The 12,222-nt window shown below is 59.6% G+C and overlaps 1 protein-coding gene across 10 annotated transcripts in view; it reads right to left on the reverse strand.

Moving 5' to 3' along the window:
• The window catches only part of EHMT1 (euchromatic histone lysine methyltransferase 1), a 111,355-nt gene that overhangs the window by 42,655 nt on the left and 56,478 nt on the right, over positions 1 to 12,222 (reverse strand). For 8 of the 10 annotated variants that reach the window (XM_011369872.2, XM_011369869.2, XM_011369871.2 and 5 more), the window contains 5 exons: positions 11,498 to 11,678; positions 8,278 to 8,435; positions 7,944 to 8,132; positions 2,438 to 2,512; positions 1,060 to 1,180 (listed from right to left, as the gene is read on the reverse strand). In XM_011369872.2, the coding sequence (XP_011368174.1) occupies positions 1,060 to 1,180; positions 2,438 to 2,512; positions 7,944 to 8,132; positions 8,278 to 8,435; positions 11,498 to 11,678 (724 nt within the window). The remainder of the gene's footprint in view (positions 1 to 1,059; positions 1,181 to 2,437; positions 2,513 to 7,943; positions 8,133 to 8,277; positions 8,436 to 11,497; positions 11,679 to 12,222) is intronic. The other 2 variants (XM_011369868.2, XM_023536498.1) reach the window with 2 other exon arrangements.

Consider the following 12,222-nt stretch of genomic DNA (forward strand, 5'->3'; position numbering starts at 1 on the left):
GAGACGCGAGCCTCGCCGCTCGTCGGGGAAATGCAGAGCGAGACAAGGCGGGGCAGCGCTGCACGTCCACTAGCAGCGTCAGGATCAAAGACTGGCTGTGACCAGCGCAGCCAAGGACAGAGGCCGGGCGTCTCTGCACACTGCGAGGACAGGAATGGGCGCTCACTGCAGAAACCGCTTCCTAAAATGAGATTTGGCCACTCTAGCCCTGAATACCTGCCCCAAACGAGAGAGTCTGCCAGCTGAGACTGCACACACTCACAGCAGCTTCATCTGCAATCACCCCAACTTGGCAGGAGCCCACAGTCCCCCGGCAGGCGATGGGCAAGCCCGCTGTCGAAGAGTGCTGGCCTGGCCCCTGCCTGGCCCACTGTCGATATGGACGGCAACCTGGTCTCCCGGTTCTGTACAAAGCAACCAGAGGGCGGAAGGGCAGCTGCCCAATGGCCATGCACGGCAAGGCCCACACGCTAAGCCATCCGCAGGGACAAAGCGGAGCAGAGGCACCTACAGATAGGAGGGCCGGCAGGCGCATGGGTCCTGTGGGTGCTGGGCGCTCACGACAGCGAGTGTGCTGGAGGTCTCGCGGCCAGATGCACGAGAGCCGAGTGCCTGGCTTATGCACGCTTTAGCAGTGCCGAGGCTCCGAAACAGCTGCCAGAGGCTCCTGGCCACCAGGCCTGCTCGCCTGCCGAGGGTGAGGGCCACGCTCTGCTACACGCCCGTGAACGAAATCGCTCCGGAGCAGGCACTCCAACAAAAGGCCAGGAGCCACCTAGGGGCCCGGGTTGCTGCCCACCCAGGACGCTGAGGCTCCACGCAGGGCACGGACCTCCGGGTGCACAGGGAAGGTGATGACGGTCCACCAGGAAGCCAGGGTCACAAGAGCTTCGCCGGAAGAAAGCCACTTTAGGGTCACTGGAGTGCCTCAACAGCAATTTCAAGCATTTTTTCCTTTTAACAGTGGAGCTCCCTTTTCAAGTGAAATCGAACTGAGAACTGTCCCTGTCCCCACTTCCCGCCCCACCTCGGGGATGCCAGTGTGGGCCCCGCGTTTACCCAGCATGCTGCTTTGCCTCTTCCTGCTTCTCCGCCGCCTCTTCCTGGCCGGCTTGACCCAAGGGCTGTCAGGCTTCCCTTTCCTCCTGAGAAGCTTCCTCTTGATGCTGGATTCGGAGCTCTGAGAACCAAAGGGGCGAGAAGAGAAGAGAAAAGCAAACATGGGAGCTCCCAAAAGCAACAAGTGCTGCAAGGTTCGTTTTCTTGCAAAATAGGATGCTACCACCTGGCTCTGCAGCCAGGAGACTGACCCCGGGTCACTCAGGGTCACGTTCTCAGACACCCAGGCTTTTCTCAAACGTCGCCCTAGCTCAGTTATTTTACAGGCAAAAAACAAGAAGAGCAGAGAAAACACACGTGGACTTTGTAAATGTCATTTGGGTCCATGTAAGAATGAGCGCAAGGTCGCACTCAGGACCCGAGCAGGCCATGTGGAGAGCACAGCGGGCCCCAGGCGGAGGCTCAGAGCCCGCGCCCAGGCCATCGGGCGCAGAGCAGGGCAGCCAACCGCACAGCGTGAACGGGTCCCCACGCGAGGGGCCCCGCCGCCTGTCTCCTGCGGACACGGAAGAGAAATCACAGGACAAAAGACACACCAGGTGTGGGGCGGGCCTGTCCGACAGCACCCACCTCGTGCAGAGCCCCAGTGCAGGGCCCCTGGGTCAGGGGGTAGCCCACCACACCCTGCGTTCCTCGCCACCTGCCTACGACGCAAAACTTCAGAAACACCATGTCAGCCCCGTACCCCAAGCTGCCGCCTCGGTCCACCGGCCCCGACAGTCCCTTCCCTGTCCTCGCCCCATCCGCCCCGCTGACAGGCTGACACCGCTGACCATGCTCCCCTTCAGAGAGCCTCTCAGTCCACATGACCCCAAATTCTCGCAGCTCAGAGACCCCCTTCCCTGCCTCGCTGCCAGCTGCTCCTGGGGCCCTGCTTCCCCATCCCCCGCTTCCAGGACTGGTGCCCCAGGCTCCGCCTCCGGGACTTCGCCGCTGGGCTGGCCCCGGGTAACAAAGACTTGTGCCCATGTCTGTCCTCGCGCCCGCGTGACGCCCAGCCCCCAGCACGAGCGGCGGGGCACCTGACGCCTCAAGCCCCTCCTCTCACCTCGGCACAGAGTGCGACTGTCCTCGCCGCTGCCCTGTCCACCCGCACACACCATGTCCTGCAGCCGCCCAGCCCGAGCCCCACCCCCGCCGGCCCCTCGCCCTCCTGGTCGGGACCGAGGGCTGGGACCAGGTCTGCCCACCGCCCGCCGCCCCAAGGCCCTGGCTCCCACACTGTCCCACACAGTGGACGACGGCGGGTGAGGGGCTGGGCAACCCAGCCTCCCGCCGCCCTCGGCTGCCCACACGAGTCGGAGCGCATGCTGCTCACCAGGTCGGACTCGTCCCCGTCCTCCTCCTCCCCGGTGCCTGCCGACTCCTGCTCATCGTCAGACTCGCCGTCCACCTGACCGGCCGCACAGCAGCCAAAGAAAACAGACACGCGTGAGACCCGGCAGCAGCCAGGAAGTCGGTGACAGTCACGCTTTCCTGAACGCTGGCGGCGACCTCTGGGGACACACAAGGGGCCCGTCCCCGCCCACGAACCCCGTCCCAGCAGACTGCTCCCCGTCGCACTCCCGCCCCGTCTGGCGGGCGGGCCTCAACTGCTGACCCGGGAGTGGCCTGGGCGGCGGCGCCCACATCACAGGTCACCGGCTGCACGCTGGAGATGAGTGCTCCTGGAGCACTGGCAGCCGGTCAGAGTGGCACTCGCACACCAGTGAGCGGTTTTCAGAGGCCACAAAATGACAAACTGTACAACCTACCCCCACACCCGCCCAAGAGCCCAGCCCAGGCCCGGACATCACGCCAGGCGGCTCCTGCTCCCGGTGGCCGATGTCCTCGAGCGGCCGAAACACAACAGCGTGAGGGTCTGCGCAGACGACACCACGCCACACGCAGCTCATGGGTGCCGCTTTCTCCTAATCAGAAGCACGTTTTAGAATTCTCTCCACATCACGACGCAGACACCTTGCTGTTTGTCCTGCTGTTCACCTTTTCTATCCACACAGGTCACACACTTCAATACAGAAGACGCTAAAACGTCCCCTGCTCCGCGGCACGGACGCAGCCGCACACGCTGGGCCTGGTCCTCGTGGGGCTGCACGCAGGGCTTCATCACGCACACCCTGACCCTCACATTCCAGAACAGCAGAGGTCGTCGGGGACGCGTCGACAGGCCTGTGCCGTCTGCGCAGGACACTGCAGGCCCCAGGAACACGGCCCCAGCAGTGCCCACATGGCACCGCCAGCCTCCAAAGGGGTTGCAGGTCCCCAAGGACCAAAGGAACAAGCACGTCCCATGACCTGGCCGCACTGCCCCACCTCCCACTAGGCCTCGGGTGTCCTGATCCGCAGTGCACGTGCCCTCCAGGCCCTTGCTTTCTCAAGGGTCACACGCGCAGCGTCTGTTGCCCACGTCACAAATGTTTCCTTGGTGAAGCCCTTCGAGCTTCGCTTCTGGGACCGCTCCTCGCATAGAACTTGTGACACTCTACCAAGACGAGTCACCATGTCCGCCTTCCCCTCCGTGGGCTCTGCGTCTGCCTTGCACTAGACAAGAAGGTTTTCCTCACTTCAGATTCAAAAAATCGTTTCCAGCATTTTCTTCCACCCCTCGATGTTTTGTGCTGACACTTTAAACTTTCTAGAATTTACTTTTTTAAACAACAGCTTTGCTGAGATATAACTCACCTTCCCTAAAACCCACCCTTTTCAACGTGTGCGGCTGGGTGGGCTGCGGTGTGCCGAGCTGGTGACCACAACCCACCTAACTCCGAGTGGGGCTGCCAGGCTGCCACCTGCCATGTGCTGCCACATGGAGTCCGCTTATCTTCCCCCAAGGGGTCGCTCAGTCGTTCCAACACTTCCTGAAAGGTTCATGGGCTCGTGAGCCCACGCTCACCATGAACTGCATCTTTACACTCGAGGGGCTGGTCGCAGACCCTCCCACCCCTGTACGAGCCCCCCGTTTCAGTCACTGCAGACACTTTATAATTTTTTAGGTGATACTGTGTTTTGTTTTCGGAGTCCTCGTCTCTTACAGAGCCACACTGACACAGCTGCTTCGAGACAATCCGTGGACTGAAGCAACAAGACTGGCCGAGTACCTGCGCGTCTGCGTAGACCGACACCTCCCATCAGAAAGGCTTTCTGAAATCGCCAGGCTCTTATTTCTGACACTGCCGTCACTGCATGTCCTCACTGGCTCCGCGTCTACACAAAACGGACGGTCTCCCATGTTGAGCACTTCTAAGCCCAGCTCACTAACTCGAACACTGTCTCAGCTGGCTTCCCCGGGCGTTTAGGGTGCTTCCACTCTCGGCAGACTCTCCTCCGCGTCTTTCTAGGCATTCGCGTCTCGTCCCGGTTCTCATCCCACGTCGGCCCAGCGAGAACGATGGATGCCGCAGTGTCTGTGCTGGGACAGTCTCTCTCTACTGCTGATGTTCGAAATGCTTTACGGTTTTCATCACTAGGTAGAATTACCTTCTTTGTAGAATTCTGATGTCTTCAGTCAGCTTTATTTAATGTAACTTATCTTCAAATTCCGTTGGGTAGTTTATTTTGAAAAGATTTAGCGATGAAACTACCAATTAGAACAGGCAGATTAACAGCTTAGTTAACTCCAGCTCCTTCTGCAACTCCCACAGCAAAGAATAGGGGCGGCTTCGTAGGGCGTCAGTCGCTTGATAACTGCAGCACGTGACAGCTGCAAAGAACAAGCTGAGAGCGAAAAACCCGAGGAATCTGGGAAGAGAAGGGACAGTGGCAGCGTAACTGGGGTCCGATGCTGAAGAGAGGCTGAAATGCAAGTGAGCGAGGAAGAGATGGCCCAGGTGCACTGAGGCTCAGCAGGGGTGGCCGGCAGGAGACCCTGACCCAACAGGACATGACTCTGGTCACCAGGCCCAGCCACGGCCTCGGGCGAGGAAGCGGGGGCCAGCTCTCCCTTACCAGCGCCCAAACCACGCAGCACCCAGCTGCGGGCCACATGACCAGCCCCTGCAACTGGCTTCCGATCCCAATAAGACAAGGACGCGGACACATCGGTGAGAAGGTGGTCACGCTGGGAGGTCGTGTTGGCAACACACAACAGGAGCTCACTTCCTACAAAATGATTTTTAAGAGCACAAACAACTGACCACAAAGACCAATGCTTGGGTCCTAAACAGGCACTCGCAGAAAGAGGCATGCAAAAGGGTGCGAACCCCAGACAGTGCAACCTCTCAGAAACGGAGACACGAGTGCGAACTGTGCCGCCGATGCCGAGCCGCTCTCCACGCAGCGGACGACACCCTCGCGACGCACCTACCGACGCCTGCAGCAACATGCCGCCGGGGACGTGCATGTTCCCAGCATCATCTGCAGGAGCCAGACGCCATCCACTGGCCAACGACCAGGGAAGGCACACGGGAGCTGGGAGGGAGCCACACAGAGGGACGAACGTGGTGGTTCTTGAGCGTCTGGTCTCAAGACCCCTGTACATTCACAGAAACTACCGAGAACCACGAAGAGCTTCCGTGAACACGTGTCACGCCCATAAATTTACCGTGGTAGAAACCTCAACTGAGAAACATTCAGGCAGCGACACGACTCGAGTGAGTGAGTTAAAAGGCAACTGATGGCTCGGCATTTTACGACGGAAGTCCTGACCCCACAGACCCCCCAGGAGGTCTCCGGGCCCTGCCCGGACCCCTTTTTAAAAACCAGCCATGCAACAATGGGAACAGACAAACCAGATAAATAAATCCCACAAACATAGACAGAATAAAATAAGCCACACTGGAAAGAAGAAACGCACACCGCAGTGTCCCATTTATGCAGAGAACCAGAGAGAAGGTGGCCCCGTGGGGTGACCTGGGGGACACCAGGGTGGCCCGCACTGCTCCAGACGAGACCTTGCATTCTGCTTCAAAAGCTTTGCGATATAATTTATACACCATAAAATTCACCCGTTTTGAGTGTATCTACTTTGTATTTTATCACCGAATTCTGTATGAATCGAATGTTTATACACAAAAAATAAAATCCATGAAGCAGCAGAGAACAGCTTATGTCAAGCCACGCAGAGCCGCCAGTGAGAAAGGTCTTTTGGTTGTTGCAATTAGAACACAGCACCCAAGTCACAAAGAAGCGGACTTGTGCTGTGGTTGACACCACAGGCCAGACTGAAGACAAACACAACTTGGGGACCTGAGCACAGCTGACATCGGAGCGACGGACCAGCTGTGCGTCCACACAACGCTGCTGAGATGGCGTCACTGAAGACGCACAACTCACAAGAAAAATGTGCAAAAGACAGTTAGCAGGTGGCTCCTAAGACAGTGAACACTGGTGGCCAATGAGCACGGGGGATGCTGCTGGCCTGCTCGGAACCTCAGTAAGACAAACTCCAACAGCGCCGAGTGCCAGGGAAGGGGAGGAAAACCGTCCTGTGCAGCGGGGCACAAACTCACGGGCCATCTGGCAATGCCAAAACCCTACATTTTAAATAGAGACCACACATGACCCATGGACACAGCCAACAGGAGTGTGGCACCCAGGCCCCTAAGCTCGCTGTAACCACAGGAAGAGGAGCGTGAAGGGCAGGCGGGGCCGCGCGTCTGCGGCCACAGCGAGACCCTCCTGGGTACAGGAGAGGACGGGCCCCCAGCTCCCCGGGGCGCAAGGTGAGGTGGGACGTGCTGGACATGAGACCGAGTCTGCTGTCAGCAGCATCTGTCACCGAGGGACCCAGGAGACTGTGCATCGCCCCCCTCACACTTCTCTGCGTGGAGAAAAACACTAATAAGTATTTTTAAATAAATAACTTCGAAGTTCCCATTAAATCTTTAAAGTTGGCATTTTCTACCAATTAACTTTTGAATAATTACCTTAAGAACTAGGGGCAACATTTTAAAATTTGCCCCAAAACCTGCTAAAAAGGTAGAACAGGCATTAATTGGCTAAAAAGGAATCTGAAATTCAAGGAACACTCAGATAACCCCAAACTCTAAAAGCTGAAAGAAAATGCTCTGCAGGGGTCAGAGGCTGTCCCCTCAGAGCACAGATCTGACTCAAAGTGTAAAGAGTTCGTTGACAAAGTCACACGTCTTGACCAAGTCACCTCCAGCAGCTCCCCGGAATTTCTCTGTCTGTTAGTTTACGGTTCCTGTCACCCAGAACAGCCAAGCTTAAACATGATGGCGAGTTTTCTCAGAAATTCCGACACGTGCAACATTGAGATCACAACCAGCTACGCCACCTGACTCCCCCGCGTCCCTCCACTCCGACTTGTCCCCAACAGGCCTGAGTCACAAACGCAGCCCAAACATCACCGCACCCCCTCCACGCTCCAGGACACCAGCAGCGCCCAGCCGGCAGGGGCCTTCACACTGCCACCTCCCAGAGCTTGTCCCCTAACGAGGACCCGCTGGGGCCACCCGAGACGACTGCAGGTAACTTGCCAGCAGTTGGCCACGCACTCGCTCCGACCCAGAGGTCAGAGCCGCCCCCGTGTCAGCACCTCACTCACAGAGAGGGGTGCACCTGGTGGGTGCCGGGCCTGAACGAGCCATGGCAATGCAAGCCCAGCAACGAGCAGGCGCCACGGGCACAGCCAGCGTCACCTGACTCCTGTCCACCTAGAGCCTAACGAAGTGCAAAACGGTCACTCCGTGGACGCGCGCAGGAAGACAAGCATGTCTCTGATGAAAACAAGCTACCTTAACATTCCGAGCGGTCACTCAAAGCCCAACCCAGGTGACCAGGCACCTGAAGGAGTCCCAGAAGCACCCGACCGCTCACCCTAGAGACCTGTCATTGTCACTGAGCAAAGCACTGGCGTTGCCTACCTGCTGGGTGCGCTCCGTCCCCGGCACGCCCTCTCGAGAAGCCCTGCCGTCCTCCGTGGGGCAGGCTGCGGCCCGCTCGGCCCCCTGGTCCTCGTCCTCGTCCAGCTCCTCTGACTCGTCGTCCTCTGAGTCCATCTCCAGGCTGTCCCCGTTGACGTGCAGGGTGCTGTCGCCCAGCTCCTTCTCGCCCTGGAACATGGGAAGAGCCCAGCGTCAGGAGGGCCAAGGCGCAGGGGGCGGTGCGGGACAGCGGGGCCTCCCACGGGGCCAGCTGCGCGTGCGGCTCCCGTGGCCCAGAGGCCCTGCCGTGCGCGGAGGGGCCGCGCCGCCTCACCTTGGAGCCCACCGTGGAATGCGTGATGCTCTTAAACATCTCCACCACCGTCCTCTGTTTCAGCACTTTGGTCTTTTTCTTGGGAACCAGGCTATAGGTTCCCATTCTTCGCTTTTTCTTCCGAGACACTGCAGCTGCTAAAACAAAAGGCAAGGAAGCTAAAAAAAAAAAGTCAAAAGGGGACAAGAAAAGAAATGCCATTCAAATGCTGTTTAGAGGTAGGTGACGTTCAGAAAATCTCATCAGCGACATCACCAGCACACCGCATGGCGACAGCGTTTCTTACTCGTCATCAACTGCACAGAGAAGGCACAGAATACGTCACAGGCCGTTCGTTCTCGTGACAATAAAAGACGGAGCGCATGCACGCAAACACGACCCGCTGAGCCGGGAGGACACGCGCCCATCAGAAGCAGGCCCCGGAGCCCCCGCCCCAGACAGCAGCTGGTGGGACAGCGAGGGTCACAGCGAAGGGGCCCAGGGTGCCTTCCTGACCAGTGAACCCCACAGTCCCCGGACACGGCACGCAACGGTGCCCCTGGGGGACAGGGCCCCCGGCGACTGTACGGCCAAGGACAGTGGGGAGGAGCGCCAGAGCAAGGGACGGAGGGGACCGGCCTTCCCAGGTGAGGCTTGCTACAGTACTCACGTCGGCGCTCTCCTGCCGGGAGCAGCCCGCACCCAGCCCCGCAGAGCGCAGACACAGGAAGCAGGAAGACCACCAGGGTGCGCGTGGGACCCTCAGGACAGTCACCGTGGGGTACCCCAACATGCTCGCCAGCGGTGGCTCTGAGCTCTCACTAGTCACAAGGAAACACGTTCTGCCGCACACGCGTGAGGCCAGGCGCCCGGGCAGCCAGGTGCAGGTGTGCCCAGCATGGGGCCTGAGCCCCTGTCACAAGAGGGGGCAGCGAGCTCTGCAGCCTGCGCAGCCAGGAAGGCACAGACCTTCTGGGGGTGCCACTGCATGGAACTGCAGCCCTAACCTTGTGAGGCAACGCCCCGAACCAGCGCCCACTGCAGGGCAGGCACACTACTGGGCAGAGAATGGGGTGGGGTCTGCAGAGTAAGGCCGTCGAGGCTGGCCCCATTCCCCTGTGTGCGAACACTGTCGCAAAGGGACGTGTCCACAGGGGCCACGCCAAGTGGACGACACCATCTGCTGTCCTGGGCAGGCACAGAAAAGGTGACTTCTATGCATTCCCTGGAGATGCCAACACCACGAGCCACGGGGGCTGGGGGAGCAGCTGGAGTAAACCACGTCGGCTAACTGCGGGAGGTGCATCTAGGGCTGGAGGCCAGTCCACGCGTCCTAACCCACAGCTAACTGCCCCATTCCCACGACCCAGAGGAAGCGGGCAGAGAAGCAGGCTGCGGGAGGACTGGCTGTGGCAAACGGCTGGCCCCAGTGAGCACTGCTTTCTAGAAAATTCAGATTAAAAAAAAGATGAAATAATAAAGCCAAAATAATAAAGGAAAACTCTTAACACTTTAACAGAAATACCGACTCTGACGTGACCTGCCAGCTCTCACAAACGTGGGCGTAATTCTGCAGTTTTGCAACGTGCCAGACTTAACTGCTTGAAACACGTGATATGGGTCAAAATGGCCAAAGAGCAGAGCGGGGCAGGGCGTGCAGATCCGGCTTCCCAGCTGCCCCGCTCCGCCACACAGAACGGGCCCTGGGCAGGCGGCCACTTCCGGGACCAGACCAGGAAGGACAAGACGGCCGGCACCACCTGTTCCTGCCAGACAGTCCCGAAAAAGCCAGGGGGCCACACCGGAGAACGTGGGAGCCAGCCTGCGGGGCGAGCCTGGGACAAGGGGCGAGTGCCCCGGGACTGGAGTAAGGGCCACTGGCCACGCCTGGGAGTAGACAGATGGGGTGCGGGGTGGGGAGGCAAAGAGCGAGCTCCTGGCCGGTCGAAAACCCTCTAACAGACGGGTGATGGGGCCAGAGCCCTGGGCGATAGGTCTGGGCAGGTGTCCTCAAGAATTAAAACCACCAGGCGGGACGTGAGGGGACACAGGGCGTGTACAGAGCCTCCAGTCTCTCCTCCCGAGATCACACTGACCACCTTCCGGCGAACAGAGCTGTATGACCAAAGGACTTTCAGACCGGCCTGGCCGTGGGCAGGACAAACGGCCACCACGCACCCCTGAGGAAACAGGACACATGGCCCTCGAGGACGTTCTATAACCTGAGCCTGACCCAGCGAAGCAGCACTAGCCCCACGAGAAATGTTCCAGGAAAAGGAGACAGACAAGACACCGCTGAGCGACTGCTGGACCCTCAGCGGCACCCAGGACCCGAGAGCCGAGAGCCGAGACCCGACATGCCTCCCTACGCCAGGGAGGGCGTTAATGGGGCACAGAGAGGGGGCTGGATCTCCAAGATGAGCGCCGACCGTGGTGACCACGGCAGCTCCCGGGGACGGCGTCCTCACTCTCAGGCCCGACACCATTTTAGGAGACGACAGGGAAGCGCTCCGAGGTTAAAGGGCCCGACGTCTGCAACCCACGTTCCCGGTGCGGAAACACGTCGCGTGGGGGGAGCACACAGGTGGGCAGCACGGGCGTGGCATGGGGGCCGCCGCTGCCGCCACAAGTTACTGAGAAGTCAAAGGTGTTAATCGTCCGAAGGCGGCTCTGTCACCTGGTGCCACTCCCCAGTCCAGCCTCCCGGGGACACGCCCCACATGCCCGGCGCCCACTGACCTCAGTCAGGTCTGAGAGTGTGCCGGACACGCAGGGAGGCCTCACGTGCTCACCCCGCATCCTCCTGGGGCCACTCACGCAGCCCCGCCTCCTGCAAAAGGCCCCAACACAGGCCAAGTTTGTCCTCTCCCCGACTACCGCCAACAGAGCTCAGGGAGCGAGGTCTGCGCGTGGGAAAGGGGCTGACGACAGGAGACCCAAGCCGCCGCTGTCCACACCTCCGCCCTCCAGTACCCCACAGAATGGTGCCTCCCACGGCACACTCTTTACTAACCGGGGGAGCTGCCAGACTCCCCGTCTCCCCCGAGCCAGAGCAAGGCACGGGGCTTCAGAAATGAAAACTCTTCTCAACACTGACGACAGGAGACGGGGCAGGCGGGGACTGGGGTGGGGGCTGCCACGCAGAGGCCGGGCGGCCCCTCACCCAGAGCACACGGCCGTGCGAGGGGCAGGCTCGTGACCCCCACCCAGACAGCACAGCCAGGAGCTGGGCCCCGCTTACCTGTCTGGGACTTTGTGGTGGCCACGTAGCACTGGTTTTGAGGTAGCGACTGGTGCAGGGCTGGGAAGGGGGGTAAGAGCGGCTGTCGTCCAAACTCAGAAACGCTTTTGCCCATCTCCTCTTTTGGTTCCTCGCGCTCACGACCTTCTCGAACTTCCCTGGGATCCTTACTGGCTGTGTGCTTCAGAACAAAGACAAGCATAACTATAATCAACACGAGCAGGCGGCCACCGAGACCACGTGCCCAAGCACAGCTCCTCTCCCCACAGGCGCCCTCGTCCGAGGCGAGACACTGAGTGGCGAAGCCGCCCCGGCTCCGGGGCATCCGGTCAGTGCCGTGAGGCAGGAACGGCGCGCACATCTTCAGAGGAACAGAAACAGAAGCGGCAGCAGCAGCTGCACACGGCAGAGCCGCAGGCATCTCCTACCCAGCCCTGTGCGGAGGAAGTGTGCCAACCCTGATTTGGGTAATAAACTAATACATTACCCAGCTGAAAACACCCAACATGGCAGCCTCAGAAACTCTCCAGAAGTGCCTGTGTGGGGTTTATCACAGCCACGTGGTGCGACATCCCCAATTGTGTAAATGCCACAACAGATAATCACACTACATTTTAAAAACTGTCTTTTGCCGGTCTTCTAAATCTGTCTCCATTCTCAGCCTCCTGAGACTCCAGTGGCCAGTGATACCAACATCCAGCCGCTGGCCCGGCCGTCATCCCAGA

Source organism: Pteropus vampyrus, unplaced genomic scaffold, assembly GCF_000151845.1.
Source record: "Pteropus vampyrus isolate Shadow unplaced genomic scaffold, Pvam_2.0 Scaffold157, whole genome shotgun sequence".
NCBI lineage: Eukaryota > Metazoa > Chordata > Mammalia > Chiroptera > Pteropodidae > Pteropus > Pteropus vampyrus.